The sequence below is a fragment of the Mercenaria mercenaria genome, chromosome 1, assembly GCF_021730395.1.
Source record: "Mercenaria mercenaria strain notata chromosome 1, MADL_Memer_1, whole genome shotgun sequence".
In the NCBI taxonomy this organism is placed as follows: Eukaryota; Metazoa; Mollusca; class Bivalvia; order Venerida; family Veneridae; genus Mercenaria; species Mercenaria mercenaria.
The window spans coordinates 93,503,062-93,521,345 of NC_069361.1; the positions used below are offsets into that span (position 1 = coordinate 93,503,062).

The following is an 18,284-nucleotide window of genomic DNA, read 5'->3' on the forward strand; positions in this document are numbered from 1 at the left end:
TCATCAAAAAGCATGGCCGTTAAATTATACCAATTCGTCAAAAAACATGGCCACAAGCGGGCGTGGTCACTTTTCCCTATATGTATTTATAGAGGAAACTTTAAAAATCTTCTTGTGTGAAACTGCTGGCCCGATTTTAGAATAATTCTACACAAATGGTCCTTGTGTGACCCTCTACCAAGATTGTTCAAATTATACTGATTTGTCAGAAAACATGGCCGCCAGAGGGCGCGGTCACTATTCCCAATATGTATATAGTGGAAACTTTAAAAATCTTCATGTATGAAACTGCTTGTCCGATTTTAGAATAATTTTACACAAAATAGTCCTTGTGTCACCCTCTACCAAGATTGTTTGCATTATTTTAATTTGTCAAAAAACATGGCTGCCAGAGGGCGTGTTCACTTTTCCCTATACATATATGTATATAGTTGAAACTTTAAAAATCTTCTTGTGTGAAACTGCTGGCCCAATTTTAAAATAATTTTACACAAATGGTCCTTGTGTGACCCTCTACCAAGTTTTTTCAAAATTTTTTGATTCGTCAAAAAACATGGCCACCAGAGGGCGTGGTCACTTTTCCCTATAGGGAAAAGTATATAGTGGAAACTTTAAAAATCTTTTACATATGGTCCTTATGTGACCCTCTACCAAGGTTGTTCAAATTATTTTTATTCATTAAATGGTCCTTGTGTGACCCTCTACCAAGATTATTCATATTATTTTGATTTGTCAAAGTTCAAACTTTAAAAATCTTCTTGTGTGAAACTGCTGGCCCAATTTTAAAATAATTTTACACAAATGGTCCTTGTGTGACCCTCTACCAAGTTTTTTCAAAATTTTTTGATTCGTCAAAAAACATGGCCACCAGAGGGCGTGGTCACTTTTCCCTATATGTATATAGTGGAAACTTTAAAAATCTTTTACATATGGTCCTTATGTGACCCTCTACCAAGGTTGTTCAAATTATTTTTATTCATTAAATGGTCCTTGTGTGACCCTCTACCAAGATTATTCATATTATTTTGATTTGTCAAAAACATGGCTTCCAGAAGGTGTGGTCACTTTTCCCTATACCGTATTTTGGTGAGTATAGGTCGCACTTTTTCTACTCATTTTGCTGCCTGAAAAAGTTCCTGCGACCTATATGACAGAACATTGCCAGCAGAATTTTTTCCGGGCCAATTTTCTGACCGTAGCTCTCGCAAAATTACGTGCATTTGTTACAAACGAACAAAATGGATAAAAAGTATCAGTATTGGCGGCGTTTCAACCAATAGCGGTTATTTTCAATAAAATATATCGTAAATAACCCATACAGACTATTAAAATTATGAATGACTTTAATTCAATGATGTTTTTGAAGTTTGAATTACGTTAGTTTCTACTTTCATTTTACTGGACTTATTATTGCCCTAAGGTCAAAAATGGTCTCGCCCCTGTGTGTGACATGTACCTAGTATAGGCATATATATAAGAGACTTTGAAAATCTTCTTTTCTGAATCACTAATAGAGCCTTGATATTTTTCAAGCTATAGCCCTACTTTACGATATTGTAAAACTTAATAATTATATATGTTAAATTGCAACACCAAGCGATAAAAGCTAGAAAGTAGAATTATAGAAGAACAACATTATTTCAGCTATTTTTGCCATAATGACTACTTTCTGTCGACGCAGTGTGGAGTTTGTGCGTGTGTTAGGGATTAACGTCTTTTTCAACAATTTTTCAGTCATATAAACGACGATGTCTACTTTAACCCATTCCCACTTGCAAGCGCCTAAGAGCGCCTCTATCTATTACCGCATGGAAGCGCCTAAATTAGAGCGCTGCTATCGATCTCCACATAGAAGCGCGATAAGCGCCATTATCCATCTCCGCATGCAAGCGCCATAGAGTGCATTCATTTTTGACATCGATTTGTTTATATTTCTGAACGAATGATCCATACGAATAACGGTACACTTTGTGCATTCACATGTTATCTCCAATTTCCGGAAGTAAAGGTCACAAGCAAAAGTTTACGGACGGACGGACAATGGACGCCGTGCGATCACAAAAGCTCACCTTGTCACTTTGTGACAGGTGAGCTAAAAATGTCACCGTAGGGCAGACGTTGCATAATTTTTGATACCGTTTAAATTGAATATTTTTATCTTTTTTTACGTGATAAAACATTTCAACTGTATTGCCAATGCTAAAAAATCATCGTCAACCTTATTTTTTGTAAGTACATATTGTTATGCCTTATGGGGTTGATTCTCCTCGTCCATTCATAAAAAACAGAACGATCTTGAGATCCGAGTCAGTGACGTTAAATTTAAAATCAGACAAGACTTGAGGCAACATTAATGTCGGACTCCGACGAAAAGGCATCAAAATCAAATTTAAATTCATATTTACCTGAATCTGTTTGACTGTTTACAAATTCTTCGATTGTTATGTTACGTGATGCAGCCATTTTGTTTAGATACATAAACAGACTACTTCAAGGCCGAGCACCTGACCGCATGCTTTATGGGTTATGTAATTGGCTGAATCGTGGGCCTAATATTCAAATTACCTGTTACATCACATCATCCGGGACATCGGCCTACATATCAATGCACAATTTCGAACTATATTTTTCAGTTTGTTTGATTGTTTGTTTTGGGTTTAACGCCGTTTTTTCAACAGTATTTCAGTCATGTAACGGCGGGCAGTTAACCTAACCAGTGTTCCTGGATTCTGTACCAGTACAAACCTGTTCTCCGTAAGTAACTGCCAACTTCCCCACATGAATCAGAGGTGGAGGACTAATGATATCAGACACAGTGTCGTTTATCAAATAGTCACGGAGAACATACGCCCCAGCCGAGGATCGAACTCGCGACCCCGAGATCCGTAGACCAATGCTCTTACCTAATGAGCTAAGTGGGCGGGCGGGCACATATTTTTCAGAGGGCACTCGATAAAACATTTATACTGACCAATGATTTTGGGGACATACCAGTGCATGTGACTTATGGGTCATGCGATTGGATGTCATTTAAGGCCTAACTTTAAATAGAAACAGGAAGAATCCAGGAACACTGGTTAGGTTAACTGCCCGCCATTACATGACTGAAATACTGTTGAAAAAACGGCGTTAAACCCAAAACAAACAGTCAAACAAACTGAAAAATATAGTTCGAAATTGTGCATTGATATGTAGGCCGATGTCCCGGATGATGTGATGTAACAGGTAATTTGAATATTAGGCCCATGATTCAGCCAGTTACATAACCCATAAAGCATGCGGTCAGGTGCTCGGCCTTGAAGTAGTCTGTTTATGTATGTAAACAAAATGGCTGCATCACGTAACATAACAATCGAAGAATTTGTAAACAGTCAAACAGATTCAGGTAAATATGAATTTAAATTTGATTTTGATGCCTTTTCATCGGAGTCCGACATTAATGTTGCCTCAAGTCTTGTCTGATTTTAAATTTAACGTCACTGACTCGGATCTCAAGATCGTTCTGTTTTTAGCTCACCTGTCACAAAGTGACAAGGTGAGCTTTTGTGATCGCGCGGTGTCCGTCGTCCGTCGTCCGTCCGTGCGTGTGTGCGTCCGTAAACTTTTGCTTGTGACCACTCTAGAGGTCACATTTTTCATGGGATCTTTATGAAAATGGGTCAGAATGTTCATCTTGGTAAATTCTAGGTCAAGTTCGAAATTGGGTCACATGCCGTCAAAAACTAGGTCAGTAGATCTAAAAATAGAAAAACCTTGTGACCTCTCTAGAGGCCATAATTTTCAATGGATCTTCATGAAAATTGGTCAGAATGTTCATCTTGATGATATCTAGGTCAAGTTCGAAACTGGGTCAGCTGCGGTCAAAAACTAGGTCAGTAGATCTAAAAATAGAAAAACCTTGTGACCTCTCTAGAGGCCATATATTTCATAAAATCTTCATGAAAATTGGTCAGAATGTTCACCTTGATGATATCTAGATCAGGTTCGAAACTGGGTCATGTGCCTTCAAAAACTAGGTCAGGAGGTCTAAAAATAGAAAAACCTTGTGACCTCTCTAGAGGCCATATATTTCACAAGATCTTCATGAAAATTGGTCAGAATGTTCACCTTGATGATATCTAGGTCAAGTTCGAAACTGGGTCACGTGCGGTCAAAAACTAGGTCGGTAGGTCTAAAAATAGAAAAACCTTGTGACCTTTCTAGAGGCCATATATTTCACAAGATCTTCATGAAAATTGGTCAGAATGTTCACCTTGATGATATCTAGGTCAGATTCGAAACTGGGTCACGTGCCGTCAAAAACTAGGTCAGTAGGTCAAATAATAGAAAAACCTTGTGACCTCTCTAATGGCCATATTATTCATGGGACCTGTATGAAAGTTGGTCTGAATGTTCATCTTGATGATATCTAGGTCAAGTTCGAAACTGGGTCATGTGCGGTCAAAAACTAGGTCAGTAGTCTAAAAATAGAAAAACCTTGTGACCTCTCTAGAGGCCATATATTTCATGAAATCTTCATGAAAATTGGTCAGAATGTTCACCTTGATGATATCTAGGTCAAGTTTGAAACTGGGTCACGTGCCTTAAAAAACTAGGTCAATAGGTCAAATAGTAGAAAAACTTTGTGACCTCTCTTGAGACCATATTTTTCAATGGATCTTCATGAAAATTGGTCAGAATTTTTATCTTGATAATATCTAGGTCAGGTTCAAAACTGGGTCACATGAGCTCAAAAACTAGGTCACTATGTCAAATAATAGAAAAAACGACGTCATACTCAAAACTGGATCATGTGGGAAGAGGTGAGCGATTCAGGACCATCATGGTCCTCTTGTTTATGAATGGACGAGGAGAATCAACCCCATAAGGCATAACAATATGTACTTACAAAAAATAAGGTTGACGATGATTTTTTAGCATTGGCAATACAGTTGAAATGTTTTATCACATAAAAAAAGATTAAAATATTCAATTTGAACGGTATCAAAAATTATGCAACGTCTGCCCTACGGTGACATTTTTAGCTCACCTGTCACAAAGTGACAAGGTGAGCTTTTGTGATCGCACGGCGTCCATTGTCCGTCCGTCCGTAAACTTTTGCTTGTGACCACTCTAGAGGTCACATTTTTCATGGGATCTTTATGAAAGTTGGTCAGAATGTTCACCTTGATGACATCTAGGTCAAGTTCGAAACTGGGTCACGTGCCGATAAAAACTAGGTCAGTAGGTCTAAAAATAGAAAAACCTTGTGACCTCTCTAGAGGCCATATATTTCACAAGATCTTCATGAATATTGGTCAGAATGTTCACCTTGATGATATCTAGGACAAGTTCGAAACTGGATCACGTGCCTTCAAAAACTAGGTCAGTAGGTCTAAAAATAGAAAAACCTTGTGACCTCTCTAAAGGCCATATTTTTCATGGGATCTGTATGAAAGTTGGTGTGAATGTTCATCTTGATGATATCTAGGTCAAGTTCGAAACTGGGTCACGTGCGGTCAAAAACTAGGTCAGTAGGTCTAAAAATAGAAAACCTTGTGACCTCTCCAGAGGCCATATATTTCATGAGATCTTCATGAAAATTGGTCAGAATGTTCACCTTGATGATATCTAGGTCAAGTTCGAAAGTGGGACAAGTGCCATCAAAAACTAGGTCAGTAGGTCAAATAATAGAAAAATCTTGTGACCTCTCTAGAGGCCATATTTTTCATGGGACCTGTATGAAAGTTGGTCTGAATGTTCATCTTGATGATATCTAGGTCAAGTTCGAAAGTGGGTCACGTTCCTTCAAAAACTAGGTCAGTAGGTCAAATAATAGAAAAACCTTGTGACCTCTCTAAAGGCCATATTTTTCATGGGATCTGTATGAAAGTTGGTCTGAATGTTCATCTTAATGAGATCTAGGTCAAGTTCGAAACAGGGTTACGTGCGGTCAAAAACTAGGTCAGTAGGTCTAAAAATAGAAAAACCTTGTGACCTCTCTAGAGGCCATACTTGTGAATGGATCTCCATAAAAATTGGTCAGAGTATTCATCTTGATGATATCTAGGTCAAGTTCGAAAGTGGGTCATGTGCATTCAAAAAGTAGGTCAGTAGGTCAAATAATGAAAAAACGTTGTGACCTCTCTAGAGGCCATATTTTTCATAGGATCTGTATGAAATTTGGTCTGAATGTTTATCTTGATGATATATAGGTCAAGTTTGAAACTGGGTCAGCTGCGATCAAAAACTAGGTCAGTAGGTCTTGAAATAGAAAAATGTTGTGACCTCTCTAGAGGCCATACCCTTGAATGGATCTTCATGAAAATTGGTCAGAATGTTCACCTTGATGATATCTAGGTCAAGTTTGAAACTGGGTCACATGCCTTAAAAAACTAGGTCAGTAGGTCAAATAATAAAAAAACCTTGTGACCTCTCTAGAGGCCATACTTTTCACGGGATCTGTATGAAAGTTGGTCTGAATGTTCATCTTGATGATATCTAGGTCAAGTTCGAAAGTGGGTCACGTTCCTTCAAAAACTAGGTCAGTAGATCAAATAATAGAAAAACCTTGTGACCTCTCTAGAGGCCACATTTTTCAATGGATCTTCATGAAAATTGATCTGAATGTTCACCTTGATGATATCTAGGTCACTTTCGAAACTGGGTCACGTGCGGTCAAAAACTAGGCCAGTAGGTATAAAAATAGAAAAACCTTGTGACCTCTCTAGAGGCCATATTTTTCATGAGATCTTCATGAAAATTATTGAGAATGTTCACCTTGATGATATCTAGGTAAAGTTCAAAACAGGGTCACGTACCTTCGAAATCTAGGTCAATAGGTCAAATAATAGAAGAACATTGTGACCTCTCTAGAGACTATATTTTTCAATGGATCTTCATGAAAATTGGTCAGAATTTTTATCTTGATAATATCTAGGTCAAGTTCAAAACTGGGTCACATGAGCTCAAAAACTAAGTCACTATGTCAAATAATAGAAAAAAACGACGTCATACTCAAAACTGGGTCATGTGGGAAGAGGTGAGCGATTCAGGACCATCATGGTCCTCTTGTTTACTATCTACATGACGTATATACATGTATACTATATACATGTATGATATATGCTTTATGCATAAATCTACCGGGTAAAATATAAAAATGATAATTTAATTATTCTGAAACTTATTCTGGTCTGCCTCAGGGTGTTATGATCTGTCCATTTTGATGTAAGATCTAAGTTCTCAGGTGCAAAAAATGTACATGTCCTCCGTGATTTTTTTTTTTATGAAAAGTTCAGTGCACTAGAATTTTCTAAATAGCTGTTGAAACCACATTTGTCATTAAATATTTTTATAAATTACACATATTGTTGGGATATGATTTATTTATATAGGTATACAGTTATTATCCCCCGACGAAGTCGGAGGGATATAGTTTTGGTGTTGTCCGTCCGTCCGTCAATCCGTCCGGAGCCATATCTAGGAAATGGTTGGGAATATTTATATAAAACTTCATATACATGTTCACCACTATGAGTTCTTGCGGCCTGTCAAGTTTCAGTCAGATTGCCCTAGTAACACCAGAGTTATGGCCCTTAGAAGTTTCTACTGTTAACTATATAGGGTACTATAAATATGGCAATTTCTGCATCATAACTTTTGATATAATTATTTGACCTAGAACTATGAAACTTAAACAAAATTTAGATCACCACAATGTGGTTGTGTACACACAATTTTGTTCGCATTTATTTGTAAAGTAAGTTATTGTACCCCCCGACAACAAAGTTGTAAGGGGGGGTATACTGGTTTCAGGTTGTCTTGTCTGTCCGTCTGTCCGTAGGCATAATCTTGTGCCCACCATCTCTCCTCATCCCCTTGACACAATTTAATGAAACTTCACACAAGTGATCAGTAACAACAGTAGTTGTGCATGGGGCATGTTAGGTTCTTTCAGAAAAAAAACTTGCAGAGTTATGGGACTTTGTTTTTTGTTACTATACTATATACATAGACACAATCTTGTGCGCACCATCTCTCCTCATCCACTTGACACAATTTAATGAAACTTCACACAAGTGATCAGTAACAACAGTAGTTGTGCATGGGGCATGTTAGGTTCTTTCAGAAAAAAAAATTGCAGAGTTATGGGACTTTGTTTTTTGTTACTATACTATATACATAGACACAATCTTGTGCGCACCATCTCTCCTCATCCACTTGACACAGTTTAATGAAACTTCACACAAGTGATCAGTAACAACAGTAGTTGTGCATGGGGCATGTTAGGTTCTTTCAGAAAAAAAATTTGCAGAGTTACTGGACTTTGTTTTTTGTCACTAAACTATATACATATTTATTACATAGACACAATCTTGTGCGCACCATCTCTCCTCATCCCCTTAACACAATTTAATGAAACTTCTCACAAGTGATCAGTAACAACAGTAGTTGTGTATGGGGCATGTTGGGTTCTTTCAACGACAAAAATTGCAGAGTTATGGGACTTTGTTTCTTATTAACATACTATGTACATACAGTCTGCATATGCAGTTTTGTGCACGCCTAATCTTCCGAACACTTGCACACAATTTAATGAAACTTCACACAAGTGATCAGTACCAACCCTAGTTGTGCATGGTGCATGTTACGTTCTTTTAGATAAATATTCTGCATAGTTATGGGACTTTGTTTTTTGTTACTAAACTGTATACATACAGTCTATATACATACAGTCCACATAATTATGCAATCTTGTGTGCGTCAAATTGCAATGTACTGTTGTCAGTGCATGCGGGGGGTACATTCATCACCTTTAGTGATAGCTCTAGTTGCCCTTTAATTTTATAAAAATCCACATATTTGTACATAACAAACTTATTTATTTGGTAGAATTTCATTAAATTTCTTTCATTCTTTTCCATGAACATTTATTGTAAACATGTGAAGTTGTGTACCCACACCTGGTCACCCCCTTACCTTGATCACACCCCCCCCCCCCCCCCCCCCCCCCCCCCCTCCAAAAAAAAAAAAATATCATTGCTTATTTTAGATTTTTTTCAAACAAACTTCATATACATGTTCACCACTATGAGGTTATGGGGCCCATCAAGTTTCAGTCAGATTGCCCTAGTAACACCAGAGTTATGGCCCTTAGAAGTTTCTAGTGTTAACTATATAGGGTACTTATAGATCTATAGATATGGCAATTTCTGCAACATAACTTTTGATATATTCGACCTTGAACTATGAAACTTAAACAGAATTTTGAGCACTATAATGTGGTTGTGCACACACAATTTTGTAGGGATTTCTTTTGTAACTTCAGAGTTATTGCCCTTTAATTGTCTAAAAATGCACATATTTGTACATAACAAACTTACCATTTGGCAGAATTTCATTAAATTTCTTTCATTCTTTTCTATGAACATTAATTATAAACATGTGAAGTTGCGCACTCACACCTGGTAACCCACTTGCCTTGGTCACAACCCTTCCCCTCCCCCCCATTTTTATCCCCCGACGAAAGTCGGAGGGATATAGTTTTGGCGTTGTCCGTCCGTCCGTCCGTCCGTCCTTCCGTCCGGAGCCATATCTAGGAAATGGTTGGGAATATTTATTTAAAACTTCATATACATGTTCACCACAATGAGTTCTTGCGGCCCGTCAAGTTTCAGTCAGATTGCCCAAGTAACACCAGAGTTATGGCCCTTAGAAGTTTCTAGTGTTAACTATATAGGGTACTATAAATATGGCAATTTCTGCATCATAACTTTTGATATATTTGACCTAGAACTATGAAACTTTAAACAGAATTTAGATCACCATAATGTGGTTGTGTACACACAATTTCATTTGGATTTATTTGTAAATTAAGAGTTATTGCCCTTTAATTGTATAAAAATCCACATATTTGTACATAACAAACTTACCATTTTGTAGAATTTCATTAAATTTCTTTCATTCTTTTCCATGAACATTTATTGTAAACATGTGAAGTTGTGTACCCACACCCTGGTCCACCCCTTACCTTGATCACACACCTCCCCCCCTATCCCCCGACACCCCCCCCCCACCCCCCCAAAAAATAAAAAAAATTCATTCCTTATTTTAGATTTTTTTCAAACAAACTTCATATACATGTTCACCACTATGAGGTTATGGGGCCCATCAAGTTTCAGACAGATTGCCCAAGTAACCAGGGTTATGGCCCTTAGAAGTTTCTAGTGTTAACTATATAGGGTACTATAGACATGGCAATTTCTGCATCATAACTTTTGATATATTTGACCTAGAACTATGAAACTTTAACAGAATTTAGAGCACTATGATGTGGTTGTGCACAGACAATTTTGTCTGGATTTCTTTTGTAACTTCAGAGTTATTGCCCTTTAATGTCTAAAAATCCACAATTTGTACATAACAAACTTACCATTTGGCAGAATTTCATTAAATTTCTTTCATTCTTTTCTGTGAACATTTATTATAAACATGTGAAGTTGCGCGACACCCACACCTGGTCACCCACTTGCCTGGTCACACCCCCTCCCCCTCCCAACCCCACTCCCCCCCCCCTCTCCCAAATTTTTTTTTTTTTTTCATTTCTTATTTTAGATTTTTTTCAAACCTTCCAAGTTGTACTATTCCCCCACCTCACTTCTCCACCCAGTCATGCCCACCACTGATCATGCATCCTCTGTCCCCCCCCCCAACCCCCCTCCAACTTGACCCTTTTACCTTTTTTTTTTTTTTTTTTCATTTTTAATTTTCAATCAATATTTATAATCAGCATGTGAAATTTGTTTCCTCTCCCATTCCCCTGCACTCCCACCCCCTAAAAAAATAAATATATACATATATCTATATATAGATATATATATTTCCATTCCTTTTTTTTTTTTTTTTAAATGTTCAAACCTTCAACATGTTAAGTTGTGACTGCACAAACCTTGCCCTCAGCCATGTTCAAGATATCTTATCTGTGTTCTCTTAAGGACATCTGATCTTTTAAGTTCAAATGTACATGCAAAACAGCAACACCTGGTGCCAAACCACTCAAAGACAATATTTCATTCCAGTTAAACTTCAAGCTCACATTTCAATTAACTGCATTTAATTTTAAAAGCTAAGCTTATTACAGTAAGCATATCCCATTCAAAATAAATTCTTTAGTCCGGATCAAAGTATCATACATTTATTGTGTACTCTTTAATTAAACATTTGTTTTCTGTTAAATTGATTTTGACTAATGAAATTATTTGCTTCTTATTAACATCCTTAACTTTTTGCCGGATATATCTTTTTGCCCTTCCTCACCACAAACCCTTTCGGCGGGGGATACCAATTCATCGAATTTGCTTGTTTTTTTTCATTCCTTATTTTAGATTTTTTTTCAAACCTTCCATGAATATTTTTCATATTTTGCATACTTATTTACCATCATGACCCCAGTCTGTAAAAAAGAGGAGGCAACTCTATCAAGCATTTTGACTGAATTATGGCCCCTTTCCCCTTTTCGACTTAGAATATGCTTATAGTAATGTTAAAGTTTATAAATATTATACTATCAAGCACTGAGAATAGTCGAGCACGCTGTCCACTGACAGCTCTTGTTGCTATAACCTGCCGGCTAAGCTCAGTAGGGAGAGCGTTGGTCTACGGATCGCGGGGTCACGAGTTTGATCCCCGGGCGGGGCATATGTTCTCCATGACGATTTGATAAAAGACATTGTGTCTGACATCATTCGTCCTTCACCTCTGGTAATTCATGTGGGGAAGTTGGCAGGTACTTGCGGAGAACAGGTTTGTACTGGTACAGAAAACAGGAACACTGGTTAGGTTAACTGCCCGCCGTTACATGACTGAAATACTGTTGAAAAACGGCGTTAAACCCAAAACAAACAAACAAATCATTTTGCTATGGTTCCTGCATTTGAATGATTTATAACAAGATTCTCCTGTTTTTTCCAGGTTCGCCAGATAGAACTCTTACTTACGTTGGATATGGCCTAGGAGGTTGTAAGTATTGATTCTGGGGAACACATTAGATATGAAAGTGGCTAATGTTACATACTATCTACCAGTCATTCTGAATGTTTGCACTTCTCATTACAAACTATTTTTAGCTCACCTGTCACAAAGTGACAAGGTGAGCTTTTGTGATCGCGCGGTGTCCGTCGTCCGTCCGTGCGTCCGTCCGTGCGTCCGTAAACATTTGCTTGTGACCACTCTAGAGCTCACATTTTTCATGGGATCTTTATGAAAGTTGGTCAGAATGTTCATCTTGATGATATCTAGGTCAAGTTCGAAACTGGGTCACGTGCTATCAAAAACTAGGTCAGTAGGTCTAAAAATAGAAAAACCTTGTGACCTCTCTAGTGGCCATATATTTCACAAGATCTTCATGAAAATTGGTCAGAATGTTCACCTTGATGATATCTAGGTCAAGTTCGAAACTGGGTCACGTGCCATCAAAAACTAGGTCAGTAGGTCTAAAAATAGAAAAACCTTGTGACCTCTCTAGAGGCCATATTTTTCATAAGATCTTCATGAAAATTGGTCAGAATGTTCACCTTGATAATATCTAGGTCAAGTTCGAAAGTGGGTCACGTTGCTTTAAAAACTAGGTCAGTAGGTCAAATAATAGAAAAACCTTGTGACCTCTCTAAAGGCCATATTTTTCATGGGATCTGTATGAAAGTTGGTCTGAATGTTCATCTTGATGATATCTAGATCAAGTTCGAAACTGGGTCACGTGCGATCAAAAACTAGGTCAGTAGGTCTAAAAATAGAAAAACCTTGTGACCTCCCTAGAGGCCATATATTTCATGAGATCTTCATGAAAATTGGTCAGAATGTTCACCTTGATGATATCTAGGTCAAGTTTGAAAGTGGGTCACGTTCTATAGAAAACTAGGTCAGTAGGTCAAATAATAGAAAAACCTTGTGACCTCTCTAGAGGCCATATTTTTCATGGGATCTGTATGAAATTTGGTCTGAATGTTCATCTTGATGATATCTAGGTCAAGTTTGAAACTGGGTCACGTGCGATCAAAACTAGGTCATTAGGTCTAAAAATAGAAAAACCTTGTGACCTCTCTAGAGGCCATATATTTCATGAGATCTTCATGAAAATTGGGCAGAATGTTCACCTTGATGATATCTAGGTCAAGCTCGAAAGTGGGTCACGTGCCATTAAAAACTAGGTCAGTAGGTCAAATAATAGAAAAACCTTGTGACCTCTCTAGAGGCCATACTTATGAATGGATCTTCATAAAAATTGGTCAGAATGTTCCTCTTTATGATATCTAGGTCAAATTTGAAAGTGGGTCATGTGCCATCAAAAAGTAGGTCAGTAGGTCAAATAATGAAAAAACGTTGTGACCTCTCTAGAGGCCATATTTTTCATGGGATCTGTCTGAAAATTGGTCTGAATGTGTATCTTGATGATATATAGGTCAAGTTTGAAACTGGGTCAACTGCGATCAAAAACTAGGTCAGTAGGTCTAAAAACAGAAAAACCTTGTGACCTCTCTAGAGGCCATACCCTTGAATGGATCTTCATGAAAATTGGTCAGAATGTTCACCTTGATGATATCTAGGTCAATTTTGAAACTGGGTCACGTGCCTTAAAAATCTAGGTCAGTAGGTCAAATAATAAAAAAACCTTGTGACCTCTCTAGAGGCCATATTTTTCATGAGATCTTCATGAAAATTAGTGAGAATGTTCACCTTGATGATATCTAGATAAGTTCAAAACAGGGTCACGTACCTTCGAAAACTAGGTCAATAGGTCAAATAATAGAAAAACCTTGTGACCTCTCTAGAGACCATATTTTTCAATGGATCTTCATGAAAATTGATCAGAATTTTTATCTTGATAATATCTAGGTCAAGTTCAAAACTGGGTCACATGAGCTCAAAAACTAGGTCACTATGTCAAATAATAGAAAAAACGACGTCATACTCAAAACTTGGTCATGTGGGAAGAGGTGAGCGATTCAGGACCATCATGGTCTTCTTGTTAATATTAACTTTATTTGTCCCCTACTGGTTGAAAACCAGTTTCGGGGACTATAGGAATGCGCTTTTCCGTCCGTCCGTCATTCCATCATTCCGTCCATCCGTCCGCTATTTCATGTCCGGTCCATATCTCTGTCATCCATGAAGGGATTTTAATATTACTTGGCACAAATGTACCTTATAATAAGACAATGTGTCATGCACAACTTTCAGACCTAGCTCAAAGGTCAAGGTCACACTGCAGTCAAATGATAACATGGCATGAACAGGGTCTGTTTCTTGTCCGGTCCATAACTATTCTCGAAGGGATTTTAATATCACTTGGCACAAATGTTTTCCATGATGAGATGAGGTGTCATGCACAAATCCCAGATCCCTTGCTTATAGGTCAAGGTCACAATTGGAGGTCAAAGGTCAGCAGGGCTTTTTTCCTTTCCTGACCATAACTGTACCATCCATGAAGGGATTTTAGTATTACTTGGCATAAATGTTCCCCATGATTAGACAACATGTCTTGCACAAAATACGGACATCTAGCTCAAAGGACAAGGTCACAATTGGAGGTCAAAGGTCAGCAGGGTTTTTTCCTGTCCGGTCCAGAACTCTGTCATCCATCAAGGGAATTCAATATTTCTTGGCATAAATGTTCCCCATGATGAGAAGACTTGTCAAGCGCAACACCCAGAACCCTATCTTAAAGATCAAGGTCACACTTGGAGATCAAAGGTCAAAAGGATTATTTTCCTGTCTGGTCTATAACTTTATCATGCAAAACAGAATTTAAATATCAGTTTGCACAAATTTTCCCCTGGATGAGGCAACATGTCATGCGCAAAACCCGGGCCCTTAGCTGCAAGGTCAAGGTCATACTCGGAAGTCAAGGGCCAACACGGCTTTTATCCTTTTATCCTGTCCAGTCTCTAACTCAACAATCCTTAAAAAGATTTTAATATTACTGGCACAAATGTTCACCACCATGAGATGGAGTGTCATGCGCAAGAACCAGGTCCCTAGGTCTACGGTCAAGGTTACACTTAGAGGCCAAAGGTCAGATACAAGAATGACTTTGTCCAGATCATTTCTTCTTCATGCATGGAGGGATTTTGATGTAACTTGGCACAAATGTTCACCATTACGATATGGATTTTCATGCGCAAGAACCAGGTCCCTAGATCTATGGTCAAGGTCACACATAGAGGTCAAAGGTCAAATTCAAGAATGACTTGTCCAGAGCATTTCTTCTTCATGCATGGAGAGATTTTGATGTAACTTGGCACAAATGTTCATCACCATGAAGCACCCTTGATTTTAGAATTACGTCTCTTTGTTTTACTTAAAATAGATTTTATTTTAATTTCTGGCCGTAGGGAAAAATCGAGACCACTTTTCTGTGGTATTCTTTGTTGTTGCTATAAATAACTTGCATGGTAGTCCAAAAATTCCATGTTAAAACAACTGTAGGTTTTTATAATTATGTGCAAATTTTAATCCAAGTGTTTTATATAACATATTGTATATATTGTATATAGTAGAATATTTTGTTTATATATCAATGACAGATATCAGTGCATTATGTTATACTGCAGTAGAGAAATTTGTATTGCATGGCAATACTTCGTTCATTTGTTTATGGAGGAAGGCACAGCTGAGGCTTGCTCAGTCTTCCTTATTGTTCTCCTTCAGAAACAATTTACAAGTAAGTTAAAGTCTAACCTTTTTAGTGGTCATTGAAGAGACTGACTGAAAGTGACCTCTTTTTCATGTGAGGAAACCATCCAGCTGGCTTACTGAAGGTCAGTGGTTCTACTTGGGTGCCTGCTTGTGATGAAGTAATGCATAGAGGGTCATCTCTGGTCTTTGTCCACCATAAAAACTGGAAAGTTGCCATATTATCTTGTGTGTCAGTATGACATTAAGCACAAAAAAAAAATATAAAAGATAGTGACTACTTAATTATGCTTATTACATACAAAAGGTGTATTGTTTACAATAATGTACAAGTTCATATAATGTGAGTGGCATACAAGCTTTGTTGAAGAGTTTATACTTTGTTATCATATTACAATTAAAAAACTGGCACAGTAATTAACCAAACACATAAAAAGTCCTAAGAAAATTAGATAAGATTCAGGCTACATTTGAGAAACAGATGGTCAAATTTAGAAAGTAGCTAAAAACATATGAGGGCAATGAATAAGACATTTTCGTCATAACAAGAAAAAGTGAAATGCTTGTAAAGAAAAGCTTTGACAAAAATGAACCACCTTCAACAAAATTGGTGCAGGCAAATGATAGTCAAAGTGAAGGTGATTGCCAGCATGATCAGGTCGTGAACATGGACGATGAGTTTGAAGAATTTAAAAATTCTTCAAACAAAGAAAATGAGGAAGATTACCTAGAGAGCATTTCAGAGAAAACTAGAGGAGAACTTAGCCAAAGTTGTAAACAATACCCCCAGAGGAGATGTAAGGGAGGAGAAAATGATGGCATTATTAGAGAAACACAAAAGACCTGCCAATATTGACAATCTCAAAGTACCTAAGGTTGATTAACAACTATGGCGGCAATGGCGGAGCACCACAAAATCTCAAGAATTTGTGTTTCAGTAAACAGTGCAAACATTAGCTGCAGCCTTAGTCCCGATCATCAAGGTCATGGGACTAGTTCAAAAGTCAGAGGATGCAGAACTGAAAGGAGCTATATTAGATTTATTTGAAATAATGACAAGCCTCATAGGGCAAGGGCTGCCACAACAAAAAGGAGTTCCTCTGCAGGGTATCATAAAAACTGCAGGCTGGGCAAATGCAAAAATGCTGCAAAATTTTACAATAAGCACATTGAGCTTTACATAATATTATATTCTGGAAAGAAATTGATATCACGGAACCAGTTTAGAATCATGTAAGAAATTTCCTGTGAAATATATAACATTATTATGATCATAAAATATTAATCAGACTATTTCTGTTCCTAAATTTTTACCTCACCTAAGCACAAAGTGCTCATGGTGAGCTATTGTGATCATGCTGTGTCTGTCTTCCGTCCGTCCGTACGTGCCTCTGTCAAGTCATCCTTCATCAACAATTGTGTTTAAAGTTGACATCTCCTCCAAAACCATTGAATGGATTTTGATGAAACTTAGCCATGATGTTCCTTGGGCAGTTCTCTACCAAAGTTGTTCAAATGGTTCCGCTTGGTTGCACAAAGGGGCTGCTAGAGCTAAAAATAGAAAAAAATTCAAACAACATCTCCGCCTAAACCGATTGTCCAATTTTGAAATAATTTTACACAAATGGTTATTGTGTGACCCTATACCAAGATTGTTCAAATTATTTTGATTTGTCAAAAGACATGGCTGCCAGAGGGTGTGGTCACTTTTTCCTGTATGTTTATAGTGAAAAAGTTTTGAAAAAATTTCCTTGTGTGAAACTGTTGGCCCGATTTTATAATAATTTTACACAAATCGTCATTGTGTGACCTTCTACCAAGATTGTTTAAATTATTCTGATTTGTCAAAAAACATGGTCACTTTTCCTTATATGTATATAGTGGAAATTAAAAAAAATCTTCTTGTCGTCGTCGTCCGTTGTCCGTTCGTCGTCAACAATTTGACTGTTAACACTCTAGAGGTCACAATTTTGGCCCAATCTTAATGAAACTTGGTCAGAATGTTACCCTCAATAAAATCTTGGACGAGTTCGATATTGGGTCATCTGGGTTCAAAAACTAGGTCACCAGGTCAAATCAAAGGAAAAGCTTGTTAACACTCTAGAGGTCACAATTTTGGCCCAATCTTAATGAAACTTGGTCAAAATGTTACCCTCAATAAAATCTTGGACGAGTTTGATATTGGGTCATCTGGGGTCAAAAACTAGGTCACAAGGTCAAATCAAAGGAAAAGCTTGTTAACACTCTAGAGGTCACAATTTTGACCAATCTTCATGAAACTTGGTCAGAATGTTACCCTCAATAAAATCTTGGACGAGTTCGCTATTGGGTCATCTGGGGTCAAAAACTAGGTCACCAGGTCAGATCAAAGGAAAAGCTTGTTAACACTGTAGAGACCCCATTTATAAATATATCTTCATGAAACTTTGTCAGAATGTTAATCTTATGATCTTAAGGTCCAGTTTGAATCTGGGTCATGTACGGTCAAAAACTAGGTCACCAGGTCAAATCAAAGGAAAAACTAGTTAACACTCCAGAGGCCACATTTATGACCGTATCTAAATGAAACTTGGTCAGAATGTTAATCTTGATGATCTATAGATCAGATTCAG

At 37.5% G+C, this 18,284-nt stretch overlaps 1 protein-coding gene across 1 annotated transcript in view; it reads left to right on the forward strand.

The window, feature by feature from the left end:
- LOC123530115 (uncharacterized) overlaps positions 1-18,284 on the forward strand; it is a 379,601-nt gene that overhangs the window by 105,329 nt on the left and 255,988 nt on the right. The window contains exon 5 of the mRNA XM_053517535.1: positions 11,953-12,000. Coding sequence (XP_053373510.1) covers positions 11,953-12,000 — 48 coding nt within the window. The remainder of the gene's footprint in view (positions 1-11,952; positions 12,001-18,284) is intronic.